This window comes from Bos javanicus, chromosome 15 (assembly GCF_032452875.1).
Source record: "Bos javanicus breed banteng chromosome 15, ARS-OSU_banteng_1.0, whole genome shotgun sequence".
Taxonomy (NCBI): domain Eukaryota; kingdom Metazoa; phylum Chordata; class Mammalia; order Artiodactyla; family Bovidae; genus Bos; species Bos javanicus.
The window spans coordinates 81,942,124-81,963,872 of record NC_083882.1 but is presented as its reverse complement, the minus strand read 5'-3'; the positions used below and the strand labels follow the sequence as shown (position 1 = coordinate 81,963,872).

The window sequence follows — 21,749 nt, the reverse complement described above, 5'->3', positions numbered from 1 at the left end:
CTGTGGTTCCTCTGCCTTTTCTAAAACCAGCTTGAACATCTGGAATTTCTCAGTTCATATACTGTTGAAGCCTGACTTGGAGAATTTTGAGCATTACTTTGCTAGCATGTGAGATGAGTGCAATTGTGTGGTAGTTTGAGCATTCTTTGGCATTGTCTTTCTTTGTGACTGGAATGAAGAGACTAAAGAACTCATCTATAGTTGAGTCTTGCTTTTCACCAGCCATGTTTCTCAAACAAACATGTGCTGTGTGCTTAGTCACTCAGTTGTGTCTGACAGTTTGCTACCCCATGGACTGTAGCCGTCCAGGCTTCTCTGTCTGTGGAATTCTCCAGGCAGGAATACTGGTGTGGGTTGCCATGCCCTCCTCCAGGGGATCGTCCCAACCCAGGGATCAAACCCAGGTCTCCCAAATTGCAGGCAGATTTTTTACTGACTGAGCCACCAGGGAAGCCCCAAGCAAACATGGAGGCAATCATTTCACTTTAATTCTAATATTAAACCTAAGATAATCAGACTCTGCTCAATATCTGGCATTTTACTCACAGTTTTTTTTATACATTTTATCTTGTTTAATTCTTGAGTTCTGTCTCATTAGTATTTTCATATTGTAGATGAAGAATCTGTGGGTCAGGCTCAGTGATTTCCAGGTAGTGAATGGTAGGGCTGTGGAGCTGCAAATTGAATTAAGTTCAATTCAGTTTATAGCATCCTTGGAAAACAGTACAGAAGTGACTGAGTTCATCCTGCTGGAACTAAACAATGCCCCAGAGCTGCGGGGCCCCCTCTTTATAACGTTCACTCTCATTTATCTCATCAGTGTGGTTGGAAACCTGGGAACGACCCAGTTGATTCTCTTGGGTTGTCGTCTCCACCCTCCCATGTACTTTTCCCTCAGTAACCTGTGTCTGGCGGGCTTCGGCTACTCTGCAGCTGTCAATCATAGTCATGGCTGGATTCCTTGTAGGAGACAAGGTCATCTCCTGCAACGTGTGTGGTGCTCAGATGTTCTTTCTTTCAGCCTTTGCCACTGTGGAAAATGCACTCTTGGCTTCCATGGCCTACAACCGCTTCACAGCAGTGTGTAGACCCCTACATTACACCACCATAATGGCGACAAGCCGGTGTGCACGCCTCGCCGTCGGCTCCTGCGTTTATGGTTTCCCGAATGCCTCCATCCACGTCAGGGACACATTCAGTCTCTCTTTCTGTACGTCCAAACTAATCCATCACTTTTTCTGTGATGCTCCAGCAGTCATGACTCTCTCCTGTTCTGATAGACATATTAGTGAACTGCTTCTTATTGTTGTGGCAAGTTTAAATATCCTTTTTTGCCCTCCTAGTTATCTTGATTTCCTACCTGTTCGTATGTGTCACCATCCTGAAGATGCACTCGGCTTAGGGATACCTGAAGGCTTTATCCACCTGCCCGTCTCGCCTCACCACAGCCTCCATCTTCTACGGGACCGTCATCTTCATATACTCCCAGCCCAGCTCCAGTCGTTCCATCCACTCAGAAAAAATGGCGTCCGTGTTCTATACGGCAGTCATCCCCGTGCTGAATCCTGTGGTCTACAGCCTAAGAAACAAAGTCAAGAGTGCTTTCAAGAAAGCTATTGAGAAGGCAAAATTGTCTCTAAGTTTCATCTCTTAAAGATATAGAGTTGACAATAACCTACATATTTTCTGTCAGAGCATCTCCATGCATTAAATCATATTTTACTGCTCACACTGCATTAAAATTACTGAGATAATCTTTCTTCCCAAAACCTGTCTCTTAGAAAAAGGAAAATAACATATCCAGATAAGTAATATCTGAATGAGGATGGCCAAAGGAGACTATGAATTTTTTTTAGATCTCATTTGTCATAAATTTTATTAATTATCCTTGATATATTCTTATGTTCATATTTTCTCTACCATATTCTATGCAAGTGTTTTTATAAGACAGGGCTAAAACTCATCAATAGGAGCACATGAAAGGGTCTTGTGTGTGCACATACAGGGGTGAGAAGTTTGTTAAAGGAGTCAAATGGACTATGGCCAGTTTTTAATTAAAAAGTTAAAAATAACTATGCTATCAGAATATAAATTTAACATTTTTCATTTCTCTAACTTAAAAAGCTAGAGAAATTCTAAAATGAAGAAAAACATGAGACATGGATTTTTTTTTTTAATAAAGGTATCCATTTTGGCTCTTTTTTGTTGTCTCGTGTTTTTTCCTTAACTGAAGTAGAGTTGATTTACAATATCATACTTTATTAACTTCAGGTGTACAACACAGTGATTAGCATTTTTCCAGAGCTATGCTAGTACAGCATTGTAAAGGAGTTCATATTTCTGCCTTCAGTAAGTCATTTGGTTGAAAAAGTATGGTCACATGATAATTTTCAAAAGCAAGAAAACCAGAGAGCACACACTAAATATAACTTGATACTGAAGTCTCTGATATAACCCATTTTGTTTCCGCCTTCCTTCTTATTTGTCTGACCAACTCTTTTTTATGTATTTGTTAACTCTAATACCAGGTAAAGCCATTCCAGCATTGTCAGCTGGTACCCCTGAGCAACAATTTTAACACTGCAATTCAGGCTTGTTGTAGAGTTCCTTTTACTTTTAGACTATGGGGTTGACAATTTCCAGTCAGTATATATTTTTTGACATTAGTTAAATCAGCTCTTTTTGCTCCTCCCCTTTCAGTGACTTAGATTCTTTTGTAATAGTCTTCATTCTATCCTGGGGTTGTCCAACCTCCAAATTGATTTCCTTTGTTTGTCTGTAAATGTTAATAGGTCCCTCTTCATGACGAGCAGTTCTATGGGCCTTGATGAATGCATACATTCATGTATCTGCCACCTCGAAAATATACAGAATAATTTCATCACTCAAAAAATTCCCATAGTGTCCCTTTTATAGAGAATAGCTCCCTGTTCCCCTAGCCCCTGATTACCACTGAATTATTTTCCATCTCTACAGTTTTTCCTTTTTCAAAATGTCATATGAATAGAATCCAATGATGTGTACTGTTTTCATCTCTTTTTCTTATCAAAAGTGAAAGTGAAAGTCTCTCAGTCATGTCTGACTCTTTCCGACCCCATGGACTATACAGTCCATGGAATTCTCTAGAACCGAATACTGGAGTGGGTAGCCTTTCCCTTCTCCAGGGGGTCTTCCCAACCCAGGGATCAAACCTAGGTCTCCCGCATTGCAGGCAAATTCTTTACCAGCTTAGCCACAAAAAATACACTTTAAATTCATTTATGTTTTGTAGAAATCAATAGCTCATCTCTTTTATTATTTGATAGTATTCCATTTATATCTATTAATACCACAGTTTGTTCAGCCATTCACCTTTAGGAGTATATCTGTTTGCTTCTAGTTTGAGTGAATCTTGGTAAAACTGCGATAAACATCGACAAACAGGATTTTGTGAAACATATGTTTTCAGTTCGCTATGGGAAATACTTAAGAGAGCAAACACTGGATCACACGAGAAATCCATACATGATGTTATACGAAATCTCCAAACTGTCATCAGAGATGATTGTACCTTTTTGCATTACCACAACAAATCAATGACTGAGATTCAAATCTTTACTAGTATTTAACACTATAAGGATTTTTTGCCATTTTAACAAATGCAGAGTAATTTATCTTTGTGCTTTCAATATTTATTTTCTTAATGAAAAATTCTATGGAGCACAATTGTGTGTACTTCTCCTCTGTATATCTTCTCTTGTAAAGGTTCAGATCCTTTGTGCATTTTTAATTGAGTTGATTTTTTTTTTTTGCCTTTAAAGGACACTCTATATATTCTATAAAACAAATCCTTTATACAGTGACAACAAGATAAGAGAGTATCTTTATCCTCCCAAGTAAAACAACAATTAGATGAATAACTGCAGACAGAAATAGCTCTAGGAGGGCTCAGGAGTCCAATTAAGAATCTGCAGTAACACAGTGGAGGAAAAAAATAGAGAATAACTACAGAGAAAAGGTCATGGGGAAAACTGGCAGAGATGAAGCATCTGCCTGGGAACAAAGGGAGTGTTGATGTCAGGGTCAGGCACAGGCTGAGGGCCACTGGGCTGCAGTGCCCCCTGTGAGGACCCCACACAACCTCTGCCACTGAGGGTCTCAGCAATGATGCTACCACTCCCCACAGCTTTTGCAATGGGGGAGCCCGGTGAACCCCACAGTGTTCATTAATGTAGATTCCACTGAAGACTCCTACCACTTAAGCCACTGAGGTAACCAGCAGCCCCTGCAGCTGCAGACTCTGGAGAGGAAGATGCTGACCCCACCCCCAGACCCCTCACCCAGGGAAAGAGCCATGGCTGGACTTCTCTGGGCCCTGGGCTCACTCCCCACTCCAACCCTCCGCTTGCCGTGGACCTTGGAGCCAACCTTACTTGGAACACTGGTTCTGGGGCAATTCTCCTTGTGTCTGCACTCAAGATTCTGGCTGCATAGCTGCTCTGCACACACCCACATTCAGTCACCAGGACCACTGTCAGTGCTGACTAAGCTGTACCCAGGACTTCAGGACTGTGAGCTCTGCACACGCCTGCACCCCAGACCCCAAGTGCACAGCCACTTAGGGAGTGCCCACATCAAAGACGCCTAGAAACCTCACTGCAACGGTAATGTCCCCACTTATATAGAGCTCTGGGCACAACCCTGAGCGAGTCAGTGGTAACTATGTGAGGTGATGGATATGCTAATTATCTTATTATGGTAATAATTTCACAATTTTACACATACATAAACATTACATAGTACCCCTAAAATATACTGAATTTTTATCTTTCATCCTCAATAAAACTAGAAAAAATGTAAAGAACCATTTATATGTAAATTGAAAATATGATATGCAAAGACATGATTTGCAAATATTTTCTCCTAGCCTATGCTTTCTTTTATAGAACAAAAATTCTAATTTTGATAAGTAAAATTTGTCACTTTGTTCTTTCCTAGACCATCCTTTAGACGATAAAGAATCCCCCTGCCATGCGGGAGACTTGGGTTCGATCTCTTGGTTGGGAAGATCCCCTGGAGGAAGCCATGGCAACCCACTCCAGTGTTCTTGCCTGGAGAATCCCCATGGACAGAGCAGCCTGGGGCCCATGGGGTAGCAAAGAGTCAGACATGACTGAGCGACTAAGCACACAGCACAGCACCAACAAATTCAATGCCAAATTCAGACATTTCTGATTTTCTTCTATATTTTCGTTTAAAAGCTTTATAATTTTATGTTCCGCATTTCAGTGGTATCCATCTTGAATTAATTATTGTTTTAGGTAGAAGGTACACTTTGAGGTTCACTTGCTTTTGTATATAGACATTGTGTTGCTGCACGAAAAAGAATATCACTTTTCCATTTAATTGCTGTGGCAAAAACTGGTTTGCTATATTGTATGTTTCTATTGATGAAATTTCTATTCTGTTCAAATGATTTATGTGTCTATTCTTTCACCAATATACACTTTCTTGATTAGTGTAACTTTAGAGTAAGTCATGAAATCAGTTAAGGAGCATATTTTAACTTTGTTCTTCTTTTTAAGAATTACTTTAAGTATTCTAGTAGCTCTACCTCTTCATATGAATCTTTTAACTTGAAAGATTGTTTCCAAAATTCTTGCTTGAATTTTTGTTGAGATCAGATTGACTCTGTAGATAAATATGAAGAAGCTGATATATTAAAGTCGTCCAATCCATGAAAAAATATATCTATACATATATACACACATACTTGTCTTCTTACTATACAGTTATAATATTTCTTATCAGATACATGATTTGCAAATATATTCTCGCATCCTTGGGTTATATACTCACTTTAGTGATGGTATAATTTTAGACACAAATGTTTTTACTGTCGATAAAGTCCGATTTACTTTTTCTTTTATTACCTAAGTTTCTGCTGTTGTATGTAAGAACCAACTACCAAACTCAAAGCCATTGTATCAGTTATCTAGGGCTGCTGTACAAAGTACCACAAACTCTATAGTTTAAAACAACAGAAATTTCAACTATCACACAGGTCTACATGTCTGAAATCAATATGTCAGGAAGACTACATTCTTTATGAAACCAGTAGGGAAACGTGTCCTTGTTCTTCTTAGTCTCTAGTGGTTTTATGGCAAACTGTGGAGATCCTTGGCTTGAAGTTGCCTAACTACATGGCCTGAGCTTGGGCACTGATGAAGTGGGGGCACTGGCCAAGCCACAGCTGCTCCAGGGTGTGAGGCGTGGGCACTGGTGCTCTAGATATGGGTGCTTGCCAAGCAGTCACAGAGCTAGTGTCTGGAGAAAGACCAGGCAGGGAGCAAATACTGCTCTGGGGTCCAGTGCATGCGTATTCCTCCTGCAACGTTGGCTCCAGTGTCCTGCGTGTGGGCACTTATGGAGTGGCTGTACGATTATGATAAACATAAAGTGGAAATAAATTAAAGACCTGAATAAGTTGAAAGGCATCTGATGTTCATGGGAAGGAAAACAATGTTATTAAGATGCTAATACTACCCAAAGTGATCTCAGTTCAGTTCAGTTCAGCCACTCAGTCGAGTTCAACTATTTGTGACCCCATGGACTGCAGCACACCAGGCTTCCCTGTCCATCATCAATTCCTACAGCCTGCTCAAACTCATGTCCATCAAGTCAGTAATGCCATTCAAACATCTCATCCTCTGTCATCCCCTTCTCTTCTTGCCAGCATCTTTCCCAGCATCAGGGTCTTTTCCAATCAGTCAGCTCTTCACATCATGTGGCCAAAGTATTGGAGCTTCAGCTTCAGCATCAGTCCTTCCCATGAATATTAAGGACTGATTTCCTTTAGGATGGACTGGTTGGATCTCCTTACAGCCCAAGGAACTCTTAAGAGTCTTCTCCAACACCACAGTTCAAAAGCATCAATTCTTTAGCACTCAGCTTTTATGGTCCAACTCTCATATCCATATAGGACTACTGGAAAAGCCATAGCTTTGACTAGAGGGACCTTTGTTGGCAATGTCTCTGCTTTTTAATATGCTGTCTAGGTTGATCATAGCTTTTCCTCCAAGGAGCTAGCATCTTTTAATTTCATGGCTGCAGTTACCATCAGCAGTGGTTTTGGAGCCCAAGAAAATAAAGTCTGTCACCGTTTCCATTGTTTCCCCATCTATTTGCCAAGAAGTGATGGGACCAGATGCCATGATCTTTGTTGTCTGAATGCTGAGCTTTAAGCCAACTTTTTCACTCTCTTCTTTCACTTTCATCAAGAGGCTCTTTAGCTCCTCTTTGCTTTCTGCCATAACAGTGGTGTCATCTGCATATCTGAGGTTATTGATATTTCTTTCAGCAGTCTTGATTCCAGTTTGTGCTTCATCCAATCCAGCATTTCACCTGATGTACTGTGCATGTAAGTTAAATAAGCAGGGTGACAATACACAGCCTTGACATCCTCCTTTCCCAGTTTGGAACCAGTCCGTTGCTCCATATCTGGTTTTCACTGTTGCTTCTTGACCTGCGTACAGATTTCTCAGGAGGCAGGTAAGGTGGTCTGGTATTCCCATCTCTTTCAGAATTTTCCATAGTTTGTTGTGATCCACACACTCAAAGGCTTTGGCGTAGTCAACAAAACAAAAGTAGATGTTTTTATGGAACTCTCTTGCTTTTTTAATGATCCACTAGATGTTGCCAATTTGATCTCTGGTTCTTCTGCCTTTTCTAAATCCATCTTGAACATCTGGAAGTTCTCAGTTAACATACTGTTGAAGCCTTCTTGGAGAATTTTGAGCATTACTTTGCTAACATGTGAGATGAGTGCAATTGTGCTGTAGTTTAAACATTTTTGGCATTGCTTTTCTTTGGGATTGGAATGAAAACTGGCCTTTTCCAGTCCTGTGGCCACTCCTGAGTTTCCCAAATTTGCTGGCATATTGAGTGCAGCACTTTAACAGTATTATCTTTTAGAACATGAAATAGTTCAACTGGAATTCCATCACCTCCACTAACTTTGTTTGAGAGGACCAGTATAATTTCTTTCAAAATCCCAGTAGCTTTTTTTTTTTTTTTTTTGCAAAAGCTGAAATGCCAATCCTAAAATTCATATGGAATTGCAAAACAATCCAGAAATGTCAAAGCAATAGTTGTGGAAGAATAGCTCTAATACCTTGCTGGTAAGAATGAAAAATGATGTAGCTGCTGTTGAAAACCATTTGGTGAGTCTCAGAAAGTCAAACACAGAGTCACCATATAACCCAGCAATTTCACTTCTGAAAATATACCCAAGAGAACTGAAGATGTATGTTCAGCAAAAACTTATATATGAATATTCATAGAAACATTATTAACAGTTGCCCAAAGGTTAAAAGACCCCAAATAGTCATCAGATAATGAACCCACTGTGGTAGTATATCTATACAATGGAATATTATTCAACTATAAAATGAAATGAAGAATAAGAAATGTTACCACATGGAAGATCTTCAAAAGCACTATGCTAGGTGAAAGAAAATGACATAAAATGACAGAAATCACATGTGCCCACTTTATAAAATATCTAGGCCAGGAATACAAATAAAAACAAAGTTTTGATTACTCAGTGACAGGGGATTTAGGAATAGGAAGAATGGGACTTACTAACATATATGGGGTTTATTTTTGTGGCGATGGAAATATTCAGGAATAAGATTCTTGTGATGATTGCATAACATTGTAAATACAAAAAAATTGATTGTACACTTTAAAATGGCGAATTCTATGTTATTCATAGAAGAGTGAAAACGCAAGTTTAAAACTCAACAGTCAGAAAACTAAGATCATGGCATCCAGTCTCATCACTTAATGGCAAATAGATGGGGTGAAAAATGGAAACAGTGATAGATTTCATTTTTTTGGACTCCAAAATCACTGCAGATGGTGACTGCAGCCATGAAATGAAAAAATGCTTGCCCCCTGGAAGAAAAGCTATGACAAACCAAGATAGCATCTTAAAAAGCAGAGACATCACTTTGCTGACAAAGATGCATATAATCAAAGCTATGGTTTTTCCAGTAGTCAGGTACATAAGTGAGACTTGAACCATAAAGAAGGCTGAGTGCCGAAGAATTGATGTTTTTGAATTGTGGTGCTAGAGAAGACTCCTGAGTCCCTTGGACAGCAAGGACATCAAACCAGTCAATCCTAAAGGAAATGAGTCCTGGATATTCATTGGAAGGACTGATGTTGAAGCTGAAGCTCCAATACTTTGGTCACCTGATGCGAAGAGCTGACTCATTTGAAAAGACCCTGATGCTGGGAAAGATTGAGGGCAGGAGAAGAGGGGGACAACAGAGGATGAGATGGTTGGATGGCATCACTGACTCAATAGACAAGATTTTGAGCAAACTCCGGGAGATCGTGAAGGACAGGGCAGCCTGGCGTGCTGCAGTTCATGGGCAGGACCTAGCTACTGAACACCAACATCTAATGTAATCTTTAGCACTCTCATATGCGTTCTGCTAAATCACGTGTTGTGTCCAGTTCTTTGTGGACTGTAGCCCACCAGGCTCCTCTGCCTGATTCTCCAGGCAGGAATACTGGAGTGGGTTGCCATGCCCTCCTCCAGGGGATCTTCCCGACCCAGGGATTGAACCTGCATCTCTTATGTCTCCTGCATTGGTAGATCGGTTCTTTATCACTTGCGCCACCTGGGAAGCCCCTACTCTCATATAAGGGATATTCAATATTATTGCTCCTCTTTTTATAGGTGATATATTGATTTTTGGAGAGACTGAAGAACTTGGCCAAGGTCTCCCTGCAACAGATAACAGAACTAGGATTGGAAGGGAGACCATACTACCACAGAGCCCAAATTTATAAAAACTGTACCTGAAAGCACTGATAAAACAGAGGTAATTCCACCTGGGTGTTTAGGGACAGAGAGGACTATGCAGAGGAAAGAATGAATCCTTCTTCTTAGTTCTAAAAAATAAGAATAAAGGTTTCCCAAAATATGCCCAGTCCGGCCCTGTAGTGGTAAAACAAATGGGTATTTTGTTTAAAAGAATTGAGGAGAAGACAGATTTCCAGGCTTTTATGAAAGAGATAGAGAAAGCTTGCATAAGGTTCTGACACCACATAGGCCAGAGATTTTAAGGAAGTTTTAACCTGCATTGCCTAACTTGTCTGTGAGGCTTCCCTGATGGCTCAGCAGTAAATAATCTTTCTGCCATGCAGGAGCCGCAGAAGACTCTGGTTTGAAACCTGGGTGGAGCAGATCCCCTGGAGAAGGCGTGGCCAATGCACTCCAGTATTCCTACCTGGAGAATCCCAAGGGCAGAGGAGCCCAGTGGACTACAGCCCACGGGATCACAAAGAGTCGGACACGTCGGAAGTGATTTAGCATGCACGCACGCAACTGGGCTGGGGTGCTGCTGACTTGCTGGCTAGTTGCTCCTCCTTCTAAGTTTCCATCCTCCCTTGCCTTCATAAACACCCTCAGCTAAAATGCATACAAACATTATCCTCTGCATCTCCCAGTCAGGTTCAGGTTAGGAGGACAAATCTGGGACCCGGAGCCTCATGAGATATCCACTCACTTGATACTAAATGTTTCCCCTGAGATTGATTGTGTGACAAGGTCATTTCCTCTGCCTTGATATTTGCAAGAGCACAAACCCAAGTTATGTTCCACCATACAGAGCTCCGAGGGTGGGGAGGGAGCTTCTCCAGCATGAAGTCTTTCTGGATGGGGACTTCTAGTCAATAGCCTGAGCAAGAAGGTTGTCCTTACCGTCTGCCTTGTACCTTCATCTGTCGAGCCTAGGACAAAAGTAAGTATCAAGAAATCACACCATCACAGCTGATTAGAACGGGAAGGACCTCTAGAAGTTTCAACTGTTTTAATTCTTGCAAATGAGGATGGGAAAGGCCCAGAGAGTTTAAAGTTAGAGCTAGGCATCATCTCACTCCCAGTTCACCACTCTTTCCACTCTGCTGTGCCAGCCTCCAGCATCCATATTTCCATGCTCATTATAATCAGCTGTCTTATATAAATGGTAGAGTGATGGTTAGACTCAAAAAGGGAGACTGCGTCCCCTAATTTTTGTTTGTTTGTTTGTTTGTTTAGAATGTACTACAGGACTAGGTAGAAACATCTTAGCTCCCTTTCTGAATATCAGGGCTTGGAGGAAACTTTCAACATCTGTTTGTGATCTCAAATATAAAGCCATTTTCCTTAGAAACATCAAAGTTTAGACATTCATTATTATTGACTGAATACCCTGCAGTAACCAAGAAAAGGTGTGATAGACTACAGAAAGCAACTTGTCTCAAACTGTCTGATTTTAAAATGTTAGTACCTTTAGGGTTTCTAAAGAGTTTTTATATCTATTGTCACATCAGAGCAGGATAACAGCTTACAAGAGAGATAAAGAATGTTTTTCATCTTGTGAAATAAGGAGATCTGGCCGTGGCAGGCCTACACCCAGCTGGTTGTTGATAGAACTAGGATTAGAATCGGTCTTGTGTTTGTGGTTCAATCCTATCCACACTCCCACACCTCTGAATTTCTGGATCAAAAGGAGATATTTTGTGTCCGTTTGTACCTATAAGTAGTATAAATAATGTATTTGGTCAATACAAATGTATTTGGACATTCTTATCACATTCAGTTCAGTTCAGTCACTCAGTCATGTCCGACTCTTTTCGACCCCATGAATTGCAGCATGCCAGGCCTCCCTGTCCATCACCAACTCCTGAAATTCACCCAAACTCATGTGCATCGAGTTGGTGATGCCATCCAGCCATCTCATCCTCCGTCGTCCCCTTCTCCTCCTGCCCCCAATCCCTCCCAGAATCAGGGTCTTTTCCAATGAGTCAACTCTTCGCATGAGGTGGCCAAAGTATTGGAGTTTCAGCCTTAGCATCAGTCCTTCCAATGAATACCCATTAGTGGAATACAAAAATTAACTTTATTTTTTTTCAAAAATAGATTTAATCAGATTTACATGTTTATGCATTTGGGGCAAATCTGGCAACTCTAGCAAGCACAGACATAAGAACTGATGAATAATCCTCAGGAGAAAGTAATTCATGGTGAGTAGGGTATTCTGGCATACTCCGTTACTTCACTGATCATTTCACTAGATTTATACACACTTTTATTATATCACTTATCACATTGGGGAGGTAATTTGTGGATCTGGTTGTCTCTACCTCCTTTAAAAGTCAGGAGTCGTGTTCTTCATCTCGTGACCCTTGCTCCTGGCACAGAGCTGGTTTATGTGCAAAGCCAACTGGGAAGAGAAGGAGACAGAGAGAGAATTGGCACTGAACACAGTCCACACACTGGCATTACATTAGCAGGGCTCCATATGCCACTCAACCTCAACTTCTCAGATCGCTAAAATAAGTACTTTGGGTATTACAAGAATCGAGTATTCCACAGACAATCAGACTGAGATTCACAGAGTGTAAGTAAATTTCCCGTAGCCACATCCTATCCAAGTTACTAATTACTGGCTGCTGCTGCTGCTAAGTCGCTTCAGTCGTGTCCGACTCTGTGTGACCCCATAGACCGCAGCCCACCAGGCTCCCCCATCCCTGGGATCCTCGAGGCAAGAACACTGGAGTGGGTTGCCATTTCCTTCTCCAATGCATGAAAGTGAAAAGTGAAAGTGAAGTCGCTCAGTCGTGTCCGACTCTTCGCGATCCCATGGACTGCAGCCCACCAGGCTCCTCCATCCATGGGATTTTCCAGGCAAGAGTTCTGGAGTGGGGTGCCATCGCCTTATCCATAATTAGTGGCACTTATTGTCAAAAGTAAACATTTTTTGGAGTTGTGACTGTGCTTGCTCTTTTGTTGAAACACAGTTGATTTTCAGGGTTGTGTTAGTTTAAGGTGCACAGCAAAGTGATTAAGTTTTTCATATAATACAGGCGTATATTCTTTTTAGATTCTTTCACATTATGAGTTATTATAAGATATGGAATATATTTCCCTGTGCTATACAGTAGGTCCCTGATGTTTATCTGTTTTATATATAGAAGTATGTATCTGTTAATCCCTAGCTCTTAATTTATCACCGCTTTCCCTTCTGGTAACCATAAGTTCATCTTCTATATCTGTGAGTCTGTTCCTGTTTTGTAAACAAGTTCGTTTCTGTCATTTTTTATGAGATTCCACATATAATGATATCATATCATATTTATCTTTCTCTGTCTGACTTACTTCACTTAGTAATGATAATCTCTAATCCCACCCATGTTGCTGCAAATGGTATGATTTCATTCTTGTTTATGGCTGAGTAATATTCTACTGTATATATGTGCTACATGCTCTTTAATCACTGATCAGTCCATGGACGTTGGGGCCATTTCACGTAGTGCTGCTGTGAACACTGAGGTGCATGTATCCTTTCAAATTAGTGGATTTTCTTCCTTTGGCTATATACCCAGGAGTGGGATTGCTGGCTCATATGGTAACTCTATTTTTAGTTTTTTAAGGAACCTCCATAGTGGCCCACCAACTTACAGCCCCACCAACACTGAAGGAGGGATTCCCGGAAAAAATATATTCTTGTTATATTTGATCTAAATAGTCACTTTAGACTCTGCTAAACAGTTGTATTATATCTATAATCTGATACATTTTTTCTCTTTTAGGTCTCAATCCTAGTTTCATGTCTACCAATTACTTTTGTACATCACTCTCAATTGAGATTTGATTTAGTAATACTTATATACTTATAACTGTCTATTTATACAGTGGTGTTTGCCAGTTCCTACCTTTATCCATGATGTTTCTTCTGCCTGGTATAGTAGTAGTAGCAGTAATAGTAGTAGTGACATCTTAAACTTTTTGAGTACTTGCTATGCAATTAACATTGTTTTCAATGTTCTACATGATCTAAGTTATCCTACTCATCTACCTTAAAAGTTGAAAGCTGAATTTCCCACTTGGAAGATGAAGAAACTGAAATATAGGAAGATTAATGAACTTGACCTACTGTTTCAAGAAGCATGCTTAATATTGCAGATTTTAGATCATGCTGCCTGGATTCCAATCCCAGTTCTACCATCAAATATGCTACTTGAGCAAGTAATTTACCTCTTTAAATTTTGGTTCCATTTGAAGCAAAATGGGGGTGATAATAGTACCTGCCTAACAGAATTGCTCTGGAGAAAGCAAGGGCACCCCACTCCAGTACTCTTGCCTGGAAAACCCCATGGATGGAGGAGCCTGGAAGACTGTGGTCCATGGGGTCGCTGAGGGTCGGACACAACTGAGCGACTTCACTTTCACTTTTCACTTTTCACTTTCATGCATTGGAGAAGGAAATGGCATCCCACTCCAGTGTTCTTGCCTGGAGAATCCCAGGGACGGGGAAGCCTGGTGGGCTGCCGACTATGGGGTCACACAGAGTTGGACAGTACTGAATCGACGCAGCAGCAGCAGCAACAGAATTGCTAACTGAAGTAAATGAGTTAATACACGTGACCAGCTTAGAACAGTTTCCTGACCCAAAGTAAATGTTATGTGTTTGCTGTTATAATAACTAATATATTGTTACTATTATTTCTTTAGTTTCCAAGCCACAACTGAGGAGTCCTGATCTCCAGAAATCCTTCCTGAGTTCTTGTGTTGGGCAAACCAAACGTGCTTTCTAATTCCAAAGGCCACGGGTGTCCCTCCACTTCAGAAATACATTATGACTAATGTATCTTTTGGATGCAGGTCTCTCCCACTAAGGAATCCTTAAAGACAAGGGCTACATCACATCCTCCCCTGAATATTTCATAATAGTTAATCCAGGAGGAATGAATGGGACCTAATATGCCAGAGTCAGAAGTGTCTCTTGGGTCAAGACAGTCTCTCATACTGTAACTACAGAAGCTACAATAAGCTATCTGCTGAGTTACCACTGGAGGTGAGAGCAACCAGATATACTACGTGCTATGGCAGGAGGTCTGTGGTCTGGCTGATGGTACAGAGTCTCTAGGTGAGGACAAAACTAATCCTTCCATCTCCCCTATTCTCTTCACCCACAAATAAGGCAAAAGTGTAGGTGACAGTGGAAGACAGAAACTGAGGGCCACTCAGCTGAGGGCCCCGTGAATTAGAGAGAAAAAGAAGGTTGGAATCACTGTAGATTGCCAGTGAAGTGAACGGGGATCCCTCAGAGATGGAGGAGGCAATTGAGGAGGGCTTGTCAGCGTTACACACCAATGACTGACAAAAGGTTTCCTGTATCTTACTTTCTGTTGATTTAAGCCTTTGATGTATACCTTAGACAAGTGTGCTTGTAAGAGATGAAATAAGAAGAGTCCTACATGGTTTAATATAAGAGATATAACATACAGCAAGCAAGCAAGCTGAAATGTGACCCAGAGTCATCATATGGTCCGCTCTTCGCAGCCACAGTCAGTAAGGGCATTCTAGTGTTTTCCATACCACTTCTAGATGAACAACCTCAGTCAACCCAGCACTACCCATCTGGCTCAGCTTCTCACTCACGAGCTCCTTCCCTCCATAAGAAGCTGACAACATGACTAAAGACTGCATTTACAGTGTACTTCCCATGAAGACGATCGGATAGCATCACCTTGTACTTGCTGAGCTTGTCATAGGTGCTGCTCACGTTGACTCCCCAATTGATGGAGAACCTTTCAGAGGTGACTGAATTCCTTCTCGTGGGGTTAACAGATGCTCTAGAGATGCAGGTCCCTCTGTTTACAGTCTTCGCTCTCATCTACCTCACTACTCTGGTTGGGAACCTTGGGATGATCGTGTTGATTCTGTTGGACTCTCGACTTCACACGCCCATGTACTTTTTCCTCGGTAACCTCTCCCTAGTGGACTGTGTGTATGCCTCCTCTGTTACTCCTAAAGTAATGGCGGGGATTCTCACAGGAGACAAGATTATATCCTACGATGCATGTGCTACCCAGATGTTCTTCTTTGCAGCCTTTGCCACTGTTGAAAGTTTCCTCCTGGCCTCAATGGCCTTTGACCGCCAGGCGGCCGTGTGCAAACCCCTGCATTACACCACCACCGTGACGAGAGCTATGTGTGCCTTGCTGGCCACCAGCTCCTATGTTTGTGGACTCTTACAATCTTCCGTCCATGTTGCCCTCACTTTCCACCTCTCCTTCTGCCATTCCAACGTGGTTAATCACTTTTTCTGTGACATTCCCCCACTGCTGGCTCTCTCTTGCTCTGATATCTACACAAACGAGATTGTGCTCTTCACACTGGCAGCGTTCAACACCTTGTTCGCTCTTTTGGTTATCTTGGGCTCGTACCTCTTCATCTTTACTGCTATCCTGAGGATGCGCTCTTCTGAAGGACGCCAGAAGGCCTTCTCCACCTGTGCTTCCCACCTCACCACTGTCTCCATCTTCTATGGGGCAATCATCTTCATGTACTTACAGCCCAGCTCCAGCCACTCCATGGGCACAGACAAAACGGCGTCCGTGTTCTATGCCATGGTCATCCCCATGCTGAATCCACTGGTCTACAGCCTGAGGAACAAGGAGGTCAAGAGTGCCTTTAAAAGGGTGGTTGGAAAAGCAGTCTTCTCTAGGCTTAGCTTACTAATTAGAAATCGCATGCAAACCATGTGAATCTTCTATTGGACTTCTGTGGGCAAGAATGCTGTTTGAAGGTTAATTCTTTCTTGTCTTTTATTTCTTTGAGCAGTTCCTTCCCAGACAAAACTGATTGTATTCACTCTTCACGACTGTAACTGGGTAGAAGAAATTCCGGATGTCCCTTTCCAGAAATATAACATTGCTTCTACCTTAAGATAAAGATTATAATCCTTGATACCATAGGATCCCACATTACATCAGTTTGTTGGTTTAAGGTGCTTTGCAGGTAAATCTCATAGGTGTTTGACACTAGAGTCCCATTTTCATTTTCTAGAATTAAGAGAACCCGAAGAATCTTCCACACAGCACAGGGCCATGTTTCTTAGACATTTATACTCCTAAGAGTTACCTTGAAAGACTGATGAAGAAATAGAATTTAGGGATCTAATCCAGATAATATAACTTAGCATACTTCTGGTAGAGCTCAGAAATCTTTAGAATTATGCCCCGTTATCCACATATACATGGATCCTGAGCTTAGTGAGAATGCCAGTTGTAAATCTGGATAATGAGGGATAGTATACAAGCTAGATCTATTTTATCCTTGAATCTCAGAGAGAAAAACATGCTTCAAAAGGCTGAAATATATCCATACCTATTCCTTACCTGAGTTCTAATAGATAAAATTCATATAAGAGTCTGGCTAGGGAGAACTACCTGCATTATTAACAAGCTTCCCCTGTATTTCAGATGCGGTCGGGGTGCAGATTACACTTTGAAAACTGTTTCCCTGGAACAGTGGTTCAAAAGCATCATTACCAAGCCAGCAGCATCAGCATGACCTGGAATTTTTTAGAAATGCCAATTACAGGAACCCTCATCCCAGACCCACAGAATTGAAACTCCAGGAGTACAACCAAGCTATCTGTGTTTTTTAACAAGCCCTCCTGGTGATTCTGAAGCAGACTCAGATTTGAAAACCAATGCATTCAAGCAACCAATAAACATTTAGCCTACGGCTGCAGTCCATGGGGTCGCTAAGAGTCAGACACAACTGAGCGACTTCACTTTCACTTTTCACTCTCATGCATTGGAGAAGGAAATGACAACCCACTCCAGTGTTCTTGCCTGGAGAATCCCAGGGACAGGGGAGCCTGGTGGGCTGCTGTCTATGGGGTCGCACAGAGTCGGACATGACTGAAGCGACTTAGCAGCAGCAGCAGCAGTGGTTCTCAAACTCAGCTGCACATTACAATCACCTGGGGGAGATTTTTAAAATATTACTGGCCAGATCCCACTTCCAGAGAGTATGATATAATACTGATTCAGGAAATTTTGAAATTCAGGAAAATTTGATCTGGGATAAGACCTGCACACCAGGAGATTGTAAGATGCAGTCACTTCCCTGGAGCCTGATATATAGAAAAGATTAGGACCAAAAAAGAGGTACTATTCATTTAGAATCTAGTACCTTTCCAAGTATTGCATATGCTATCTCATTAAGGTCTCACACTAACTCTGAGAGAGTCAACCAGGTAGAGAGGAGGAATGGAGTCTCAGATATGGGTGTGTGGGTAATGCGTTCTCAGTTGCTCAGTCATGTCTGACTCTGCAATGCCATGGACTGTAGCCCACCAGGCTCCTCTGTCCATTGGATTCTCCAGGCAAGAATACTAGAGTAGGTTGCCATTTCCTCCTCCAAAGGATCTTCCTGACTCAGAGATTGAACTGGCATCTCTGGCCTCTCCTGCATTGGAGGCAGATTCTTCACCACTGAGCCACCTGGAGGATGTGGGTAGATGGTGGCAAAGTGAGAATTTTAAGTCTGCGGAATTCTGAAGTAAATCCTTTCCAGCTTGGTTCAGCTAACAGTTGTTTGACACCAGGGCAGACTGTAGGACACATAAAGTATATTAAGACAAAAACATCTTTTTATCAAAGAACACTAGTCTTCTCAGTATAACAAAACTATCATTTTTTATTGAAGTATAGTTGATTTGCAATGCTGTGACAATTTCTTCTGTACAGCAAAGTGATTTAGATAGCATAATTATCTTTATAACTAAGACATTAGAAGGACTGAAAGAGAGAAAGTCAGAATATTATTAATTTAGCATCTTTCTTGAATCTGTTTAAATCTCCTTCCTTGTGGATATTCTGAAGACTGCCCGAATCCCCATCACTTGATCACAGGTCTAAGTAGGAGCACATTAAACAACATGGTTTTTGAGGTCATCAGAGGTATATAAAGGGGACTGAAACTCTTGTGCTCTGTCCACGTGTTGCTATGTTCTTGCAGTGAAGCCCTTGTTAACTGAGAAGACTTGCCGTCCCTGTTTTCTAGACGTTTTGAACTGCAAAATTCGAAGCTTCACTTGGATAAAAAGTTAAGCTAGAAACGTGCACACTCCAGTGGACATCCACGTTTAGGAGGACTGCAGACCACAGGCCTCGTAATATGATGTGCTCACCTGCGCCAATTCCCAAATGTACCCTTGCCTCACTGAGAAGACGTAGGAAAGAGCAGTAAAAGACAAATGCACGCCCAGAATGCCCCCACGCCCTGACCTTTGCAGTCTTAATGCGTCGGGGTGTGGCATTAGTCACACTGCTGCAGCACACACAGCCGACAGGTTCAGACAGTGGTCTAACCACGCTGGACCTTCGGTGTTGGGCAACAATGGAACACTCTAACAGTTCATCCATCTCCAGTCAAATATGCCACTGTAACTTTTTAAATATGAGTAATGAACATATATTAATACAATTGAAAGTTTCTGTCTGGATTATTTCTGAGAATAGATGTTGCTGTAGACTGAATATCTGTGTGTCACCAAAATTCCTATGTTAAATCCTAATGCCCAGAGTAGTAGGAGGTGGGGTCTTTGAGGGGAGGCAGATCCAGTGTCTGGGGGAGCCTCCATGAGTGGGCTTAGTGTTCCCCTGAAAGAGACCCAGAGAGCTCTTTTGTCCCTCGCACCACGTGGGGATACAGCAAAGAGACGGCAGTCTATAAACCAGCGCCTTGATGCTGGACTTCCTAGCCTCCAGAACTGTGAGAAATACGTCTTTATTGTTAATAAGCCACCCGGTCTGTGGTATTCTGAAGCATGGACACACCAAGACGGAAGGCTTAGCAGCAGCAGAACGAGATCAAACCTGCCCCAAACTATGATGATTTTGATTCTAATAAGACATTGAACTCGGGATAATCAATAAGGGGAAAGAATTTTAGGCAGACTGCAGAGGAATTAAATAATTTCCTTATTCTTCATTCAGAGGAGGTCAATCAAGCTAAAATGGAATTTATTCTAGTTAAAAAATTCTCTCTGAAACTGGCATCTAATGGGAATTTTACAGTCCTGAGACTGGGATGAGCTCATAAATCAGCCCTCTTATTCTCTACCAGCCTGGGGTTCTCATGGGTAATCAAATGTTCGTTCAATGAAAAAAATAATAAATGGATGGATGAGGATATGTGTGCCTGTATGATAGCATTAGTTAGTAAACAAACAAGTGAGTGAACTGAGGTTGAATAAATGAGTCAGCACCAAGCTGGGTACCTAATGGCCAATTACAGCATTCCAGATCCACTCTTTCTGTGCCCAAAATGAGGACATGTTTCAGATCATCCCATAGAGTTGTCTCTTCCATCATCCCATAGAAGTACAAACCATGCTCCTTTTCACTAACTAAACCCAGTTGGAGTTGGGATATGGTTTAATCACTTTGGTGACAAAGATTCATACAGTCAAAGCTATGGTCTCCAGTAGTCATGTATGGATGTGAGAGTTGGACCATAATGAGCACTGAAGAACTGATACTTTTGCACTGTGGTGTTGGAAAAGACTCTTGAGAATCCCTTGGCCAGAAAGGAGATCAAATCAGTCCATCCTAAAGGAGATCAGTCCTGAATACTCATTGGAAGGACTGATGTTGAAGGTGAAGCTCTAATACTTTGGCCACCTGATGTGAAGAGCCGACTCACTGGAAAAGACCCTGATGCTGGGGAAGACTGAGGGCAGGAGGAGAAGGAGGTGGCAGTGGGTGAGATGGTTGGATGGCGTCACCAACTGGATGGACATGAATTTTAGCAAATTCCATGAGACAGTGGGCTTCCCTGAGAGCTCGGTTGGTAAAGAATCCACCTGGAATGCAGGAGATAGTGAGGACAGAGCAGTCTGGTGTGCTGGAGTTAGTGGGGTCACAGTCAAACACAGCTTAGCAACTGAGCAACAGCAATGGTCTAATGGGATAGAACATTTTATATACTTAGCATGGTACTCGGTGTATTACAAAGAAGAAGGATTAAATATTTTTTATTTTATCTTTGGCAAAAATAGAAGAGAGAGAATCAGAACTATATCTCTCTGCCTTTCTCCAATTTCAGGACCACCTAATTTTATTTCTTCTCTCTTTCATGTTCTTGGATTTTATGAACCAAATCTATGTTCTTATACTATCTCCATCTGAGGACATCTTCCTGAGCCCAAGGACCTATGGGGAAACCATAACAAAGACCAATTTCTCGGTCTGACTTTTTTTAACCCAAACAGTCAAGATATGTTTAATATTGTGAGCTTAGCCACAGAATTGTATAATTCTTCTCTCTCTTTTGTGTCCAGGAAATGCATTGAGAATGGAAGAAGTTAGTGCCTTCTCATCAGCAGTACTAGCATTCAAATGTTTTAAAATAATGATGAGATTAGTGACCTTCTTGTGTCACATGTACTCAAAACATATGCACACTCTCAAGGCTCTTTGAGTTACTTCACACACTTAGCTCTCTCCAATGTCCTAGTGAGAGAGAGTCAGATGTGCCCTGCAATAGTGTATATGCATTTTATCAGCAGCTTTCCCATGAGAGTACTATATAAGATTATGTAATCTGCAGATACAACTTTATTCCTTTCCGATATGAATTGCTTTTTATTTCTTTTGCTTTCCTAATTGTTCTGTCTAGGACTCCCATTACTATGTAAAACTGTACTGGTGAGAATAAGCATCCTTGTCTTGTTCCTGATCTTAAAGGAAAACATTTCCACCACTGAATATGAAGATAGCGTAGGCTTGTCATACAAATGGCCAACAGGTACATGAAAAGACGTGCAGCACCACCAACCATCAGGGAAATGCAATCAAAAGCACAATACGATATTAACTGGCAGTACTCAAAGTGGCTAGCATCAAAA

The 21,749-nt window shown here is 41.5% G+C and overlaps 1 protein-coding gene and 1 pseudogene across 1 annotated transcript; both read left to right on the top strand.

Moving 5' to 3' along the window:
• The first annotated feature begins 614 nt into the window (after window positions 1–614).
• On the top strand, window positions 615–1,654 carry LOC133261126 (olfactory receptor 5B3-like; annotated as a pseudogene).
• Window positions 1,655–15,621: 13,967 nt separating this feature from the next.
• On the top strand, window positions 15,622–16,626 carry LOC133261510 (olfactory receptor 5B12-like). The gene has a single exon (XM_061439983.1). The coding sequence runs from the start codon at window positions 15,622–15,624 to the stop codon at window positions 16,588–16,590; it is 969 nt and encodes a 322-aa protein (XP_061295967.1). The 3' UTR covers window positions 16,591–16,626.
• The last annotated feature ends 5,123 nt before the right edge of the window (window positions 16,627–21,749 follow it).